The 18,610-nt window shown below is 38.2% G+C and overlaps 2 protein-coding genes across 5 annotated transcripts; both read left to right on the top strand.

Moving 5' to 3' along the window:
* Window positions 1–665: 665 nt before the first annotated feature.
* Window positions 666–6,046, top strand: LOC131332467 (F-box protein At2g27310-like). 3 transcript variants are annotated; one of them, XM_058366730.1, is made up of 2 exons: window positions 666–1,100; window positions 4,685–6,046. In XM_058366730.1, exon 2 carries the CDS (start codon window positions 4,699–4,701, stop codon window positions 5,830–5,832), a length of 1,134 nt encoding a protein of 377 aa, XP_058222713.1. In that variant the 5' UTR covers window positions 666–1,100; window positions 4,685–4,698; the 3' UTR covers window positions 5,833–6,046. The 3 variants fall into 3 exon arrangements, with proteins under 3 accessions (XP_058222713.1, XP_058222729.1, XP_058222722.1); XM_058366746.1 differs by having other exon boundaries at window positions 751–1,100; window positions 4,695–6,046; XM_058366739.1 differs by lacking the exon at window positions 666–1,100 and adding an exon at window positions 3,798–3,874.
* A 4,619-nt stretch (window positions 6,047–10,665) lies between these two features.
* Window positions 10,666–15,461, top strand: LOC131335635 (protein trichome birefringence-like 10). 2 transcript variants are annotated; one of them, XM_058371087.1, is made up of 4 exons: window positions 10,666–11,300; window positions 12,473–12,862; window positions 13,779–13,937; window positions 14,519–15,461. In XM_058371087.1, exons 1-4 carry the CDS (start codon window positions 10,906–10,908, stop codon window positions 14,895–14,897), a joined length of 1,323 nt encoding a protein of 440 aa, XP_058227070.1. In that variant the 5' UTR covers window positions 10,666–10,905; the 3' UTR covers window positions 14,898–15,461. The 2 variants fall into 2 exon arrangements, with proteins under 2 accessions (XP_058227070.1, XP_058227076.1); XM_058371093.1 differs by having other exon boundaries at window positions 10,746–11,300; window positions 12,695–12,862.
* Window positions 15,462–18,610: the final 3,149 nt, after the last annotated feature.

The raw sequence follows: 18,610 nt of genomic DNA, 5'->3' as shown, positions 1-18,610 counted from the left end.
ACTAAGCAATAGTGTACAAAAATAACTTGATGTAAAACTAAAAAAGGAAAAAAAATTGAATAAAAACAAAAAGTTAAATGCTTCAATTTTCAATCCATTTGAATTGATACGATAATCTTATTTTTTTGATCATATTATTTTAAAGAGTCATAATTAATTTTTGTCTCTAGATCTCTCATAATTAATTAAGTATCTGCTCTTTCCGACACTAGATTGAATTTATTTTTTGTAAGGACGGTCCGGATGTGCACATCACCAGACATAGCACATCCCTGGGGTGGTGCTTTTCACATTAAACAAATTGTGACTTCCTAGAATTTATAGAGAGCAATGAAATAAATTGACAAGGAAGAAAAATCCAAACCGTATTCATTCCTTTTTTGAACGACATGAGCTCCTATATGAAAGCTTATAAAAAAAAAAAAAAAACTTTTTCTTGATATGTCGGAAAAAAGTGGGAAAAAGTGATTTTAATCCGGTGTGTGTCTGGTACATTTTTTTCAAGATTAACTTTTCGATCAGATATCAAACGGCATCCAATCAACGTCAATTTTTGCATGGCTAAAGTATTTAACAAAATCTACATTGTGAAACGATTTCGATCGTCAATGTGAGTCCGGTATGTGCCTGAAAAAGGCCGAACTGGAAGGAAAGCTCCTCGCCCATAACTGGAGAGAAGCCGCTTCCGAATTGTGAGCAGCTCCTCTCGGATTTTCTAACTTCCCAAACAAGTCCAAAACAGGGTGTGCAGTCTACTGTAATCCTAAAATCAGGATCCTTGATTTCCGAAACGGAACTGGTCTCTGGGGCCCACTTTTCAGCCGATGCTGACGCGTAAACGCCCGCATTTATATATGTGTCTGATTTTCTTCACCCGGGAAATCAGATCACGAGAAAGATTCACTCGACTTTGATCAATCAATGGCTTCAGCAGGGCCCTTCGGAAATATCCCGAAACAAGGGGAAAGTGACCCGTAAAACGATTCTCGTGAAAATTCTCTGCTCTCCCATTCACCTTCTTCAGATTAGTTCAAGAACCCAGTAAGGATTTATGCTGTTTATGCTCAAGCTCCAATATCTCAGAATACCCATTTTGTGAGGTGTGCCATCTCTCTCTCTCTCTCTCTCTCTCTCTCTCTCTCTCTGTGTAGGAGTATAATTTGTTTGGAACATAGGGAAAAGAAAATAAAACAAGGGAGAGTATAAATTTTTTCCATTTTCTCGTTTGGTTTGGGAGGGAAGAGGAGAGAAACTAAGAAAATAGAGTATTTAACCATGTTAATTTTTTCCCTCTAGTTTTCTTACATTTTCCTTCGTAATTATTTACTCTTCTCTTACCTCACTTTCTGTAAGTTTCAAACAAAGGATTATTGGCTCCTAGAAGTTTTTGGTTTATGAGTTATTTTTTGTAAATGTGGTAGCAAGAATTCGGGTTACTGTTGTTATTAGACCAATTATACTCAAACATAAATATGAGTATGAGATTGAGATTGAGTTAATGATTCTATTGATATGGACTACCCAGAAAAAAGGAATGAAGATTCTATTGATATGCACACTCTAATGAGCTAACTCAAATCTAAATGTACATATGTAAATGTGGTAGCAAGAACTTGGATAAGAGATTGAGTAAATGATTCTATTATATGGACTGCCCAGAAGAAAAAAGAAGTCCAATGATATGCAGCACTCAAATGAACTAACTGAAATCTATCTAAACGTAGAACTGAAAGACTCAAAATGGCCTTCAAAATTTTGGAGGTCATATTTGAGTCTCTATTTGACTAATATTTCAGTAAAATTCAGTTTCATAGAGGTTTGAGTCACAAGAGTGGAGGGTGTTTAAAGGTTTTTTTTTACTCAAGACAAATTTGGATCTAGCAGTTTGAATAAGGGCTACAAGCATTGGGATCTTGTATAACCTCTCTGTCACGGAGAGGAGCGGAACTCAATCTTGCAGTGTGTATCTTGTTTCGGTGTGTATAGTTGTTTGTGTTACTCGTTGTTTGGTCCCTCTTGCTCTTATATTGTGTTGTAACGTTTCAGTTAGAGTAACTTAGCGATTAGCCAGTAAAATTAATATTTAATGGGTGGATATAAAGCATGCAGATATATATAGGAAAAGAATGTCCCAGTTCCAGTTTCAAAGGTAATGTTGCTTGAACCTTAGGTCTTGGATTATGTTTTTCATCTTTGGGCTTCCCCTGTGGTTTGTGATTTTAAAACTATACTGGCAATCCAAGTCCTATCGGTGTTAGACTGTTCGTAGACTGTCAAGTTTCAGGTGGGCGATTTTCCTTTTGCTTTATAGACTGTTTGGCACAGTGGATCCAGCTTTCTCCTTTCTGAAAGTTGAATGTGTAGAGCTACGGGAGTTGGGACTGATATAAATTGTCTTGGAAGAGGATTGGTTTTTGTTATCAAGTACTGCTTTTATCACCTAATCAGAGATGTGGTAGGCCTTTCCTTTTTTTGCTGGTTTTCTTTTGTTTCATACTGAGTGTTGGACAGTTCCAACTCTATAGATCTTCTATAAGGGTTACTATGCTTCTCTTGGATTCTATTTGTCATGCTTTTAAGACTTCTTTTCCTATCTGTAGGAATGAGATGCATGAGTGGTTTACATGGTTAGCAGGCCGTCTGCTGGCCCTATTTTGTATGGTGAATTGGGCCAACAACATTTGTTTTTACCATTCTGGAGTGTACTGCTAGTGCATTGTTGTCAACAGTTGTTACTAAGGATATCTTTTGTGGGCTCCACCTTAGTCATAACCTGTTAGCCCATGTTATTCGTTGTTGCTTAGCTGTTGCCAAATTTTGTTCTATGTTGAATGTTGTGATCCTATTGTCTCCATAAGTGACCTTGCTCATGTTTCAGTTGACATTCATTGTAAATTTGCCAGCTAATTCAACAAAGCTCTAACCTACATTCATCTTATGTCTCATTTAGATTTCTTTCCTTCCTTGCTGTTTTTTTTTTTGGGCAAAAGATGAAATTTTATTAAAAATGGGGAAAGGGGATCCAACAAAGAGTTGGAAGATACATCACGAGGGCAAAGCCCAAACCACCCAAGCCCAAAGGTCTATAAGGGTCCAAAACAAATAAAACGATAAAGCTCAACCCAACATCCAAATAAAACAGAAGAAAGCCCAGACACCCTAATCTGGTCCACCCAAGGACCGACCCACCCAAACCAACACCCAAACCCTAACCACTTCAATCTCCACCGCCGCACAAACCACCCAAAGGTCTACAAGGGTCCTTGCTGTTAATTGTTATATATAACTCACCAATCATGCTCTCCGTGGTGGTGCTCTAGACTTGATCAAAGTGTACCTTTCCATTCGGGGGTTCATTATTTTTTTTCTTGCTTATGGTCAGACCACCTTAAACAACCTTTCCTTTAACTTCTAAAATGGTACCAATTTCAGCTTCTCATTAATGCACCTCTGTCTGGTTTGTAGTTTCCTTATATCAGTCAGAGATCAACTGCAAACATTCTTCCCCCTTGGTTATTACAGTTAATAAATCAAGGATCCACATTTACATAGCTTTTATAGGTTCTGCTAATCAACGTTCTTATTGAGGATGACTTTATTTGAGGCTTTGTGTGAACGTAAAATGGTTTGGTCAGCCTCTCTTGCTAGTTTCAGGGGGAAACAAGCATGCTGGTATCGGAGGGGATTGGTAACTCCTTAGATTTTTTTAGATGCGGATAACTACTTCGATTTGGGTTGAGCGAAAATTGGCCTTGGTTTGGATGTAATCAGGATTTGAACCGGGATATATGTACCAGGTCACAGATGTTTATGGACGGAAATGAAAGATTATCTGCAACTGATGGTGTTTCCAAGACTTAACCTCTTACTCATGGTAGGTAGTAGATTCTGATCAGAGCTTGCCAAGCAAGTAGTTGTGATTGTGAATCTGTGATTGGCAAAATTTTCCCGGTTTGGGATCTTTCTCCCATGCAGAATGCCCCTGAAAAGTCCTCTAGAGGCAAAATTTAGTCAGTTAGACTAAAACTCAACCCTTAAGACCACTTGTCTTCAATGAACGCTTTTTTTTAATCTTGATTCACAATTTAAAAATTTGTAGGTTTCTCTAGTGAAAGAGAAACCAAAGCAACTAAATATTTTCACTGAAGAATAAAAAATTCAGAAAAAAGTTCCTGTGGCAGGAGGCCGAAATATCTGCATGCAACTGCTAATTTTAGAGCTGGCCCTGGGCTGCTTCCCAAGAGTTGACTGCCTTAGGCCCGTTGAAAAAGGAGTAAAGATACAGCCCCAACTATTTTTAGTATCTAACCTGGAAGCTAACAACAAATGTTGGGAGTACCGAACAAAAAGAAGAACTAGGGCTGCTCCTTCAAAATTCACCTTAGCCCCGCAAATGTCAGGATCTGCCTTGCTGCTAAACCGTAGGATGTATGTAGATAATGTGGCAATTATTGTGACAAACTAGATAGGTGCTGGATGACGTTGGATATGCCATGAAACACGACTATGGAATCAATTGAGAAAGAAAACCGAAAACTGTATGGTTGAACATCTTTATGTCATCCAGTGCTAAGCAATCGTAATATTATATTACCTGGAACAGATCATGATTGACAGAATACTTCTTGTTGGACCATATATAGGTCTGTTCGTTACTTATATCTCCTTTTGATTTGCTTTTTAGAGTACAAAAGGTCAATGGCAGTGTCAGTTGCTCAAGTTGAAAGTCCAGCACCGTTGAGCGGTGATCTCTTCTATGACATACTAAGGCGCCTTGATGGTGCAACTCTGGCTAGTGCAGCGTGTACTTGTGCAGCACTCCGTTCCATCTCCCAAGAAGAAAGACTTTGGGAAAATGTATGTTCTTCCATGTGGCCTTCAACCTACCGAGAAGACATCAAAAGTCTAATAGAATCCATTGGCGGGTACAAAAAGTTTTATGCAGATTGTTTCCCCCTCATCGTAAACAAACAAGTTCCTGAGTTCGGATGGAACGACTATCCTGAATACCCAGAAGAGTGGACTGAAGCCGAATACTATGGCGACACAGACGATTTTGAAAGCGTTTTGCCATCGGATTTCATATCCATTGTGGATATAAGATACAAGGACAAAACCATTTGCTCAAAAGTCCTTTGGGGAATCCCTAATGCAAATGGCTCCAATGGTTGGTTTTCCAACTGCCCCTTTCGGGTCGATCTTCTTACATATTCTGCTAGAGACGATGACCAAGATGATGAAATTACCCTTTCAGTCTCCGATGGTCTGCCACCGATTTCATCAATGGAGAGAGAGAGGAAAGACGGGAAGCTTTGGCAGGATCTTCGGAGTGGGCTACGACTTAGTTGGATTGTGGTGAACAGTAAAGTTAATCAAGCAGCTAATCTTTCGAGCTGGAGCTCTATAGGCGGGCAAAGACACTGGCCCACGGATAAGGATTTCTTGATACGGTTCGGATCCATTCTTCCGGCCAATGACATTCTTCCTTGTCAAGTGGTGGAATGCATCCTTCTTATGAAATTTAGAGTAATCCGTACTGAAGAAGGTGGTGAGGGTTGTCAGACTACTCTCAAACTGAAAGAGCTAAGCATGCAGTTGGGTGACATGGAAGGTGCGCATGTTAATGGAAGAAACAGTTTGCTTGTCCTCAAAGAAGCGCTGAGCTGCCGGAGGAGTGGGAATTACAGTGAAGCCCTTGAATCGTGCCATTTGTATTCGAAAGCGCAGAGTGAGTTGAAGGAAGAGAAGATGAGAAACGAAAACAGGTTAGAGAGAATGTTTATATTGAGTGGTATTGCAGCTTTCGCCTCGTTCTGTTACTACTTGTTGTGAAATGGATGTTGTCAACCATTTTGATGTAAATCAATTTTGTTTAGGTAATGTATAAATAAGTGAGCTTCTTCGCTGAACTTGAATTGTGAAAGAAAGCTTCGAAAAAAGCTAATGGTTGTAGGAGCAGCAAATTGACTAGACTGTAATGTGTATATATGGCTTCTTTGTTGTCACCTTTTTGTGTAATAAAATTGAAGAGAAAACGCTTTGAGAAGCCTGGATTCTTGCTTTGATTCCTTGTTGATTGTTCGTTTGGTGGCCTGGATTCTTGCTTTGATTCCTTGTTGATTGTTCGTTTGGTGAACCGTAAAAACTAATGTGTATTACCAGGTTGTAACGTATTTGAGAAGCCTGGATTCTTGCTTTGATTCTTTGTTGATTGTTCGTTTGGTGAACCATGAAAACTAATGCGTTTTACCAGGTTGTAACGGGGAATAGCAATGGCGTGATTTCATATTTTTGCGCTTATGTGGTTGAAGTATTGATCTTTTGGTTGTGAGATGGACGCACAGCTTCTGCTGGTGTTCTTGATTCCAAATGAACGATTCGCATCCTAAATCATGCCAAATAAACACACATGTATACATACATATACAACTCATTTCAAGTTTTCAACCTAATGAAAGCCTGGATAGTAAAGGTGATTATGGAACTCGATTCTTCTCTTTAGGATCTTCATGAATCGAAATGCATTCCTTGGAATCATGGAATGGGCTTTGGGCTCTACTTTGTTTAGTTGAGTCTTAATTTTTTTGTTTTTATAACCAAATGTCTGGGTTAGTCTGCGCGCACTTCGAGAAATTCCGAGGGCCTGAAGTTAACGACCGGACAAACCCTCCACGGGTCCGAAGGTTTGAAATGTTTAGCCGCTGTGGGATTCGAACATGCTTTCTCATAGACAACATACACTTATTAGCTTTCTCATGTCCATGTCGCCCATTGTTGAGTCATGGTTACAAGAAAGAGAAGAGGAGAAATGATCATTTTTAATGGATTTTCTCTTGTTTTCTGACATTGATTATTCAGTAAGATGGTAATTATTTTTGATTCCATGATGGACTCCCCTAATGACGCTCGTGTGAATAAGATGTTGCACCTAACAAAGATATTGTGCATAAAAGCTTATGGTTAAGACATCCCCCAAGTAATTGCTTTCAACATTTCTTGTTCAAGAGAAAGTACTACAGTAATACGTAGTATTTTTTTGTAATCAATTCGCTAAGTACAGTTTGTGCTTGACTATTCATCGAAAATGCCAAGGCAACCGACAGCCAAAGCACTAATTGGGAATCGATGGGCTCGCGGGGCCCACTTCGGGTTCACACAGATGATTCGAGCGGTTTAATAATTTAAAAAAAATTGAGTGAGCCCCGAGAGAAATCAGCTCAATCCGATATATGTAGATGTACGATCCAATCTTTCCATTTTTTTCATTCAGATTTCAGGATCCGAAATTTTGAATGAAAAAAATAGAAGGTTGGATCGAGCACCTACACATATCGGATTGAGCAATTTTTCACTGGGCAAACTCATTTTAAAAATAATAACAATCATTGAACGGCTTGGATCATCCGTGCGGGATACAGAGTGGGCCCCGCGTGACGGTCGTGATTGTAGCAGCATTGACTATTCTCATTGCATCACATCAGTGACCAGTCTGATGTTTTTTTTTTTTTTTATACCTAAATCCTTAGCTTATATAGAGTAGTAAAAACTTACGTGAAAAGAGAAAGGGTTAATTACTTGTTGCCCCATTTATCTATGGGCGCTGCTATTCGCAGCCCTCTATTTACTCCCATAGCCCGTTAAAAATTTTCAATTATACTCGACAGTTAGTTACCGAAATTGAGATATATTTTCAGCGTCCAATTACCGAAATATAATATTTTTTTCAACAGATGTTTACCGAAAATGCATGTTCGGCAGTTGTTTACCGAAAGTTGAACATATTTTCGACATGTAGTTACCGAAATATAATCTTGTTTTCAACAGCAATTTACCGAAATGTTATTTATGATTTTCAACAATTATTTACCGAAATTTAATGGGCTACGGGAGTAAATAGAGGGCTGCGAATAGCGGCGCTCTTATCTATACACATTTTTCACTTTACCCCTTCTACTATGGAACGCTATAATCTATCCCTTTTATCTTCCAATTCCTAACACATAAGGCCTGCCGTTAGTTTGGGATCCAAAAAATCATCAAAGGGGCATGTGCATATCACATGATCTGTAAAAAAGAAAAAAATTAAGTGTTCTAATTTAATTATGATCCTTTAGGATAAAATGATCAGAGAAATAAGATATTTACATCGATTTAAACGGATTGAAAATTAGAGCACTTAATTTTTTCTTTTTTACAGATGCACATGCCCCTTTGGCGATTTTTTGGATTCCAGACTAACGGCAGGCCTTATGTGTTAGGAATTGGAAGATAAAGGGGATAAATTGTAGCGTTCTATAGTAGGAAGGGATAAAGTAAAAAATGTTTATAGATAAAGGGGGCAACAAGTAATTAACCCAAAGAGAAATGAATTTCTTCTGAATTGTTTTGCTTGGAAAAAGGGCGCCGCTATTCGCAGCCCTCTATTTACTCCCGTAGCCCACTAAATTTCGGTAAATGATTGTTGAAAATCATAAATAACATTTCGGTAAATTGCTGTTGAAAACAAGATTATATTTCGGTAACTACATGTCGAAAATATGTTTAACTTTCGGTAAACAACTGCCGAACATGCATTTTCGGTAAACATCTGTTGAAAAAAATATTATATTTAGGTAATTGGACGCTGAAAATATATCTCAATTTCGGTAACTAACTGTCGAGTATAATTGAAAATTTTTAACGGGCTATGTGAGTAAATAGAGGGCTGCGAATAGCAGCGCCCCGGAAAAAAGGAAGGCTGACAATAGATGGGAATATTGAACAGCTAATTATACAGTCCTCGGTGTTGGGTTTTTCAATAATCAAATAGAACTAGTTTACGCGCACCTTCAATATTTCAAATCGTGGCCATTGTTTATATCTTTTTAGCGTTTATTCATATTATTTCAAACACATTAAGAAAATATTTCAACTATAGGTAAATGTATCTACCATATAAGTAATTGGATAAAAACAAACAATTTCAATCTTCTTCTTTTTTTTTTGCAATTAGAACATCTGCATTTAGTTGAGGATGTGTGTTTCCTTCCATGACCTTAAAGAAAAAGGCAGGGGAAGGACCAGAATTACGTAAAAAACCGTGTCTTCACTAACGTTGTTTGTTAGCGGACTTATTACTCCTTGCCCAAAGGGATCATTCAGCCGCAGTACTACGCCTATCGCTTTGTTTTACCACTCAATATTTTACCGTTCGTCTCGACGATCAATGGTCCGGATTTTAAAAAAACTCTTTCAAGAGCATGGGATAATTTTTTTTTTAAATCCGGACCGTCTTGTAAGAGTTTTTAAAAAAATCCGGAGCATCCGAAACATTTATGGATGGTGAGATTGAGAGGTAGGAACGGTAAAAATTGAGTGGTGGGCATAGACTTTCTGATCATTCAGTGTCCCCGTGCACACTTGGTGTCACTAATGTGTTTGTTTGAAAGGAGCTTGGTGTACTATGTAGCAGTGCCTCAGGCACACTGTAAATTTTCGCTTGCCCATGAGTCCGTTTCAAAAAAAATTTCAATGCTAATGTGGTGGTGCCCAAGATTTTTTTTACCCCAAATTTCGGGTGACACCCAAGATAAGTGTGTAAGTCTCATTCAAATGTGTGGTGGGAAAGATCCGAAGCACTATGTGGTGGTGCCCCATAAGCACTCAATAATCTCTCGTCCATTTCCCTCCACTAAACCCACCACTGTACCACTAGCACTCTCTGTTTCCATGTTTGAAGATCTTTGTTCTCGATTAGGACTTATTTTATTTTATTTTTGTCCTTATTTAAAATTTTTTTCTGTTTGTTAATTTTGCGCCAAATTTTCTTAACTTTTTAATTCATCTCAAAAAAGTAATTTTTTTTTACTTTTACTTATTTTGGGAAATAACCATTTTTTAGCAAAAAAAATCAAATTTACTTTTCCAATTCATCTCGAATTAATAATCGACAAAAGTTCGACGTAAAATGGAACAATCACAAATTTCTTTTCAATAAGGACAAAATGATCTAAAAGAAAAAGTTCTTAGCGGAATTATCTGCATTTAATTAAGAAAATTGATTTTTACACTCTCTTTTTTGATATCCATGTCTCCGTTTCTGTCTTTTAACAAAAAAAAAAACGTACACTTTCAATAATAAAATCCCAAAAAAAATGTGTTTACAAAAGAAAGAGTGCAAAAATCAATTCTCATGATTAATCGCGAATTAAGGAGTTTCTCTCTCTCTCTCTGTGTTTTGTGACAATCGTGAAACCGACCAGATGCTTAGCTCAAAGCTGTTTGTATGCTGCTTTCTTGGCGCTTCTTTGGATGTCGGAACAACTACTGAGAGATTTTCCGTGCCGAGCGAGTATATTCTATGTTGTATTTGTTCGGCGCATCCGAGTTGTCTAATACACTTTTGAACAGCTTAGATTGAAACTCTCTCTTTTCTCATCCCAATACTTTTTCTCTTCTTTTCTTTCTCCAAATCTGAGCTATTCAAAAATAAAATGGACGACTCAGATGTGCGGTGGACATCACGTGGTACTGCTCGGCAGTGAAATTTTTTTCCTACTTTACACCTGTACCATGTTTTTAGCTGTTTTCAAAAACCCCATTCGAAAGAATTCTCACATTTTCTCTGACCAAAACCCAGTTTTTAGCAATGAGTTTTCCTTCCTGACCCCACCAACCTCTTCCCTCCCTCATCTTCTCATTCTGTCCTCTCTCTCTCTCTCCCTCTCTCTCTGCATCTCCCCATGTAATAAAGTCCCACTCAAATCATACTTCCTAACAACGACCCACTTAACTGTTCTTTATTGTTGGCCTCTTTACTGCCTGCTCTCTGCTCATATGATCTTCTCTCTCTAAACCCATCTCACCATAAGCTCCTTCCGGACTTTTGGTAGTAAAGAAGTAATCTTTACCAGTAAAAAAAACACAATGACCCACTTATTCAAGAAATTTAACATTCTTGGGCCCTCAGTTAGCATGATTGGGTTCTTCTTTGTCTCTGTTTGCATTATCGTTTGTTTCTTTTACTTGGATTACCGAGCTGTGACCAAAGGGTTTCACCCTCCTGGGAAAATTAGCCTGATTACTGCGTCGTTTGGTTTGAATGGGTCATTGGGTGAGAACCAAAGGCGGGAGTTTCTTGAAGATGGTGAAGATGGGTGTGATGTTTTTGATGGGAGTTGGGTTTGGGATGATAGTTATCCACTTTATAAGTCAGAAGATTGTTTGTTTGTGGATGAGGGGTTTAGGTGTTCTGAGAATGGAAGGCCCGATAATTTCTACACCAAATGGCGTTGGCAACCGAAAAATTGCAATTTGCCCAGGTTTATTTTGAACTCTACTTTAAAATTGGTTTATGCTATCTTAATATAAGCACACACTTGGGAACACGCATGTCAAGTGACACAAGCACAATTGGACTGGAGTTTTAGTGGTTAATTAGTGTGTCCTGCCCAACTTATATGCGCCTTGACGTTATAGGACGAATCCACCTTTCACCGGGCCTATTAACGGGAAAAGTCGATATAAACTGGTCCCACAAGAGCATGGACTGCTCCCACTAGAGTTGATAGCATGTTTTGAAACTGAGACCTAGAAGCATAGGCGGGAGCAAACTCCTTAAATTTCAGGCCTTGACCACCGGTCCGACAACAGCTTGGGTTACATTGCACTTGAGTTGTGGTGAGCTTTTGGTTCATGTGAAACTTTTTTGATGATTTCTTTATTTTTCTTCCGTGTTGTTATGTTACTTTCTTATCTATACTTGTTTTTGCTACAACTTTTGGGTTTCTTCTCCGTTAATAACTGCTTGAATTTTGGTAAATATGGTTGAAATCGCTGTAAATGCATTAGTTTGTTCTCAATGGAATATGGATATATGATATGATCTTTAATCACCAATTTTGGTCTTCTTTCTGAGTGAGTACTTATACCTGTTCTCCCCCTGGTTGCAGTCTTATCCATTGCGGCATGCTTGATTAACAGCATTGACATGAGATTTTTTTATTAGACAATCTGTGAGACTGCATTTCCCGCTATTGAGTGGAGGGATCAGAAAACCATTGGACTTACAATCCCATAGGATAGAGTAGAATAGATATATGGGATGTGCTATTAGTACTTCCTTCACTGTAGGTCCGGTGGGATCACTTAGCGGTGGAATCGTATGTCCTCTCATAGTAATCTGACCAAGCAAACACTTCCTTAGTGTTTATCAGTTTCTGATAAATGCTGGCTTCCAGGTGTTTTCTCACCTGTGGATTTGGTCTCAACTCCTAGTATCCCGCTCTCTAAAGCTGAATGTGTAAGGATGTGTGCATATGCATTTTAGTATCGTGTTGTTCCACTTATTTACAATCAGCTTAGCAGAGTTTTGAATAGATGGAAATTTAATCTTGCTTGTTCCACTTTATTTTTTGAGAACAAGTCTGACTTCATCTGAGTGATTCAGTGAGGAAAATGTTTTTTATTTGCTTATCTCCTCTTATGAAACCAGATTTGATGCAAAAAACATGTTGGAAAATCTCCGGAACCGCCGGCTTGTATTTGTTGGTGATTCTATTGGACGAAACCAATGGGAATCCCTTCTCTGTATGCTTGCTTCTGCAGTTCCTGATAAGACTTCGATATTTGAAGTAAATGGGAGCCCAATAACAAAGCACTCTGGTTTCTTGGTTTTCAAGTTCAGGGATTACAACTGCACTATTGAATACTACAGAGCTCCATTTCTAGTGGCGCAGAGTCGGGCTCCGGCTCGAGCTCCAGCAAAGGTGAAGACTACTTTGAAACTGGATCACTTGGATTGGAGCTCCCCAAAGTGGAAAGGTGCAGACGTGCTGGTTTTCAACTCTGGGCATTGGTGGAACTATGAGAAGACAATAAGAGAGTAAACATGATATTCTGATATACTTTGCTTAGGGAATGTTCATTCGTATTTTTGTTCTTTATGATATTCGGTTTTTCCCTTAAACAAGGATATACTATTTCCACTCAAAACTTGGCAAGGATGTGGGATGTTTCCCACATTCTGTGGCATTTGTCAAGGAAACATATTTAGTGTATGAAACTCACATTTTATGAATGCAATGGTCTACGACACCTTGTAAACACAATCTACCTTCATAGACGAAAGAACAGTACTAGTACATATGAATATTTTGTAGTCTTCCTGCGTCCTAGACATGAAAGTTGCATACATGTACTGTTAGACACCTAGCCACCCCCCAGTCTGTGTGATTGTTCCAATGAAGGAATTTTTTAATTCTGTTTTTTTTTTTTTTTTTTTTTGGGGGGGTTGGGGGGGGGGGGGGGGGGGGGGGGGGGGGTGGGGGAGGGGGGGCGCATTTTTTTCTCAGTATGAACAAGTATTATTTGGGTACACTAATTGAAGGATCACATATTTATAAGACTAAGGTTCCAAAGTTGGAGGATCTTGACTTGAGATCCATGAGCTGTAGACATGTAGTCGGAGATGAACTGTCAGTTATTGCTTTTGGGAATAAGAAATAAGTGAGATGGTTTGACTCTTTGGATAGAAGGTCAATGACTTAAGCTATGCTATGTGAGTTGGTATGTTACTCTTTTGAATTGAAAATTATCTTCACAATGATATCTAGCAACTAAAATTTAGAGAATTTGGAGGCCACGCGAGTTTATTTTTCTTTTAAGGGTATGGATAGTAGGATCTTAGATTTATCTTGAAATTTCCTGCTAGGCTGCTCCTAATGTTCTTTTGGAGCTATCGTCTGCTTCACCTAAGCAATAAACACTATGACTGATATTTCGATTCATATTCTTGTTAGGGGTACTTACTTTCAGGAGGGGGAGGAAGTGAAGATAAAGATAAGTGTAGAAAGTGCATTTCGGAGAGCTATTGAGACGCTGGTGGATTGGACATATAGTGATGTAAATTTGAGCAAGACCCAAGTTCTCTTTCGAAGCTATGCTCCCGTGCACTTCAGGTTTGTTTCCTTACCGCATTTTTTAGGCTGTTCCCTATAGTTGTTTCTGCACCCCACCAAGATTGGCCTCACTGAGGGCCTAGGAGTTGCTGCTTATTTAGCTGGGCTTTGAACCTCAGCACCGCACCCTTCCCATTAGTTTAGCAATACTTTATGATGTTCATCATTGCTTTTTTCTTTCAAACTTGTTGATGGTTTCATCAGTTCTCTTAAAGTCAGACTTGGCGTTGGATCATCTGTTTACTTTCATGTTTCTAACACCTGAGTAGTTAAATATTGAGTTCATGTCGTGAAATGTATTTTTTATTGGTGCCTAATGAAATCAAAGCTATTGCAGCGAGTTATACATTTTCTTAGCTCCGTTATCACCAGATTGACTACAACAAGGTAAAACCAACTATTCAAGTGCAGTTGGAAAAGATTTTAATCATGTGCACTTGTTGCTATTACCTTCCGGTCCTTCCCTATCGATTTGTATGTCTTTATGTACTGCCCATGGTACATCTGTTGATATGCTTAATTCCTCATGCAATTGTCATGCTATTTGATGCAACAATTGATAATGTCACTGGATATAACAGAGGTGGCGACTGGAATACTGGCGGTACCTGTCACCCAGAGACGATGCCCGACCTGGCTTCATTACCAGTTTCATCCCAAATGTCGGTCCACTTGAATATTGTCCTAGAAGTGTTATCAGAACGCTTGAACAAGTCCAAAGCGAAGAAACTGGATTTATTGAATGTGACTTATTTGACATCACTGAGAAAAGACGGCCACTCGTCTTTGTATTATTTAGGGCCCGGGATAGGACCGCCACCTCTCCACCGGCAAGACTGCAGTCACTGGTGCCTGCCGGGTGTCCCTGATTCATGGAACGAGCTTCTCTATGCTCTCTTCATCAAGGGGGAGTACAGTCGAATACGGAAATCAATGAACGCTTCTCAAGCTCCATTATGATTGATAAGAAAGTTCGCTGATCTAACTACCACGTTGAGTCGCATAACCATAAAGCTGACACCATCAGTTATTCTTCCATCGGGTATGGGTGTTGACTTTCAAGTAATTTGGCAGAATCAACTGCCACTTTGCTATAGAAGGCATGATTATCAAACGTGGAGTGAGTTGGTTGTGGCTTTTCTCTGGTCAGTGCATCTCTTCCTCCGAGGATCTTCTCACGAATACGTACTTGTGGAATGATGGCTTTGTCCCTTTGAAAAAATAGTGATGCAGCCTGCTCTGATACTATATAGCCAGGGGTGGTGGAGAAATTTGTGGCATGCCACATTCACGATATGCCACATTCACGTTTGATACCGGATGCTTGCAATTGATTCTGCATTTGAGTTGGCTCAGTCTGATGCGAACTCACATAGTTCACCAGAGATATAGAAAATGTATGTCATTCATATAGAGAGTACAGTCAAATATATAGCAGTTCTTGACATTTCTACTCTACTTACTGTACTTGTGTATACAAGAAGTTAGGTTGGAATGTCATTGCACTTTGTTTTGTTTTGCTCATAACCGCGTCTATGGGAAAGCAAAACAACAATTACCACTGGCTGCCTTGCAAGAGCACCTCCCTGCCGGACATTCTACGGTGGGTATGAAACCCTTATGGTCATGCCTAAGGGAGGTTGCTAAACTTGCTACACATATTTCTTCCCCTTTGCATCCTTTTTTTGAGGAAAAATAAAGGATGACTATTAGGGTTATATTACACTATTGGCGTTCTTGTGTGTGTGTGTGTGTGTGTGTGAGAGAGAGAGAGAGAGAGAGAGAGAGAGAGAGAGAGAGAGGTTTTTTCTGTTACACCGTGCATGTATGAGGAGCTATGAACTGGCAGGATTTTTCTACCTCTTGCCAAAATGAAGTGAACAAAGTACTTCTGGGATGGTCCCATGATTTACCCGGCCGGGACATATATCATTTTTGTTTGGAATAATATTGGTTCTCAGTGAGGAGCCCTTCTTAGAGATGGTTTTCAGCTATGGTGTACTGTGGAAAATAGCTCCTCGATCACCAAGTCATGGGTGTCGCGGATCCAACTTCAAAGTACTTTGATATTTTTCTGATACGTGTGATGATCAATGTAGCTGCATAATGTATCGATTCTATTAATAGGGCAACTGTTTAGATAAAGGCCAAGCCAAGTGAACGAACCGCGTAAAAATGGTGTTCCGATGTGATAATGCTTTTTGTCTCTCTTTTTTACTTATTTCACTAGTTTTTCAATCTTGCAGGTTTACTGTGGATTCACGTCCGTGTGGCTGAATTGGACATTGGGATCTGATGAGCACAAAATATAGTACTACTAAAAAGACTCTCATACTTGCATTTTTTGTAGTCTACACTTTATAGTTATTTAATTATGGCTTATAAATATTTATTTATGTTTTGTAGGTATTTTGGACTTATCGCACAAAAAGGGGTTTCGTCCGAGACATGAAAAGAGGATTTTGAATCAAGTGGGCTCAACCCAATCCAAATTAGAAGAACCCAAATAAGCAAATTTAACGGGCCACTAATTTTAAGTGGAGCTCAAATACTGTTTGCAATTAAGGAATTATTGTATGAAATTCCATTTTGCGGAAACATGGTCCCATTAGCTAGAGTAGAGTTGGAAACTGATTGGGTACGAAAGAATTTGATTGGGAGCAATATTGCAAAGCAAAACAATTAGGCAAGGTAATTTTTTGGGGATTGCATTGACCGAAAAAGGAAGAGTTTGAGTTTGGAAAGGAGATCTTCTCCTCTTAATTTGGGAAAATGACGGTTGATGATGTGTTTTGATAATTAATACCCGCCAAAGATATTTTCAGTATTAACAAATGTTTTCAGCGTGTCGAAAATGACGGTCAATTATGTGTTTTGATAATTAATACCCGCCAAAGACATTTTCAGTATTAACAAATATTTTCAGTATATCTTTAGCATATATTAATTATCAAAACACGTCATATGCCGTCATTTTCCCTCCTAATTTTGATCTCGGCAGTTCTCATGTATAAAAAGGGAACAGAGGGTTCCTAAGAGGAGGACGGCTTGGAGGAGACCACGGCTGCGGCCAAAGAGGAAAAAAACTTCTATTGTTTTTAGTCCATGAGAGGCTAATTATTCTAGGCTAGGGTTGAGGATGAACCCTCATGTTTTGTAGTAAGTATTTGCAGACTCTCTCATTATTTTCCGAATGCTTGGTTTAATCGAATAATCGTTCTTACCTCAGTTTGATTGAGTTAGTAATTTTGGATATGGATTCAATCATGTTTTTTTCTATGATTTGAGATTGCTAGCTAATTATACTGTCTGTTATGCAACTCTTGATTTTAAGCACTAGATATTTTTGTGGTTTATTTTCGAAAGGATACATATGATTTTTTGGTCTTGAACATTAAGGTGAGGAAGAGCGTACATAAATTGTCTTTCTAAAAGGTCGTAACGATGATATTTTCCATGGTAATAGAGTTTAGCTACCAATTTACTATGAAGAAAAGTAGGAAAATAAATAAGAGTTTGTAAGTAATGCTATGAATGCATGTGTGTGGATTCTGATACCTTAGTCACTTTCTTTAATCAGTTCATTCAACACCCTACTTATTTATTTATTTTGCAATTGCTTGTTTAGTTCTTAGTTTAAAAAACAATCACAACTTTTGTGAATTAGGTTAGGGTTTAATTAGGTTAAGTTTATTTAGTTTTCTGACAAAAATAACAAGTCCTTGTGGGTTCGACCTCGCACTTTCATAATTATACTTCGATACGATTCGTGTGCTTGTGAGTACTTTAAAATTTCACAAGTTTTCAAATTATTTTTTCCTATATTTTTTTTCCCGGCAACGGCTCCAAAAACTTGTGAAATTTTAAAGTACTCGCAAGCACACGAATCCTGTCGAAGTATAGTTATGCAAGTGCGAAGTCGAACCCACAAGGACTTCTGATTTTGTATAGGAAAGCTGAAAAAACTTAAATCGATTAAACCCTAGCCTAGTTAACAAAAGTTTTGATTTGTATTTTGTATTTATTTTCCTACTTTTCTTCACAGTAAATTGGTGGCTAAACTCTATTACCGTGGAAAATATTATCGTTACAATCTTTTAGAAAAACAACTTATGTACGTTCTTCCTCGCCTTAATGTTCAAGACCGGAAAATCTTATGTATCCATTTGAAAATAAATCACAAAAGATATTTGGTGCTTGAAATCAAGAGTTGCATAACAGGGCTGTATAATTAGCTAGCAATCTCAAATCATGAAAAAAAACATGATTGAATCCATATCCAAAATTACTAACTTAATTAAACTGAGGTAAGAACGATTATTCAATTAAACCAAGTATTCAGAAAATAAGTAAAGAGTCTGCAAATGCTTAATACAAAACATGAGGTTTCATCCTTAACCCTCATCTCTGTGATGGTGTTGTCAGTTGTGCCTCCTCCCTCCAAGCCTTCTCTTTGGATATGGAATTAATGCCCACGTTTCGATCTTCTTTGCTTCAGTTGAATTAATCGAACGACTGAAATAATTTCTATTGTGATCTTTTCCTGCATATTCAATAATTAAAGTGAATGATCAAAAAGATAATAATACTAATATCTAATTAACGCAATAAAGAACTAGAAAACATATGATATTCGGGCTTCAATATGTCAATGTTTTATGCTCATCAGGGTC

Source organism: Rhododendron vialii, chromosome 1a, assembly GCF_030253575.1.
Source record: "Rhododendron vialii isolate Sample 1 chromosome 1a, ASM3025357v1".
In the NCBI taxonomy this organism is placed as follows: Eukaryota; Viridiplantae; Streptophyta; class Magnoliopsida; order Ericales; family Ericaceae; genus Rhododendron; species Rhododendron vialii.
Note: the sequence above shows the minus strand (reverse complement) of the source record. Positions and strands in the feature narration are given on the sequence as shown.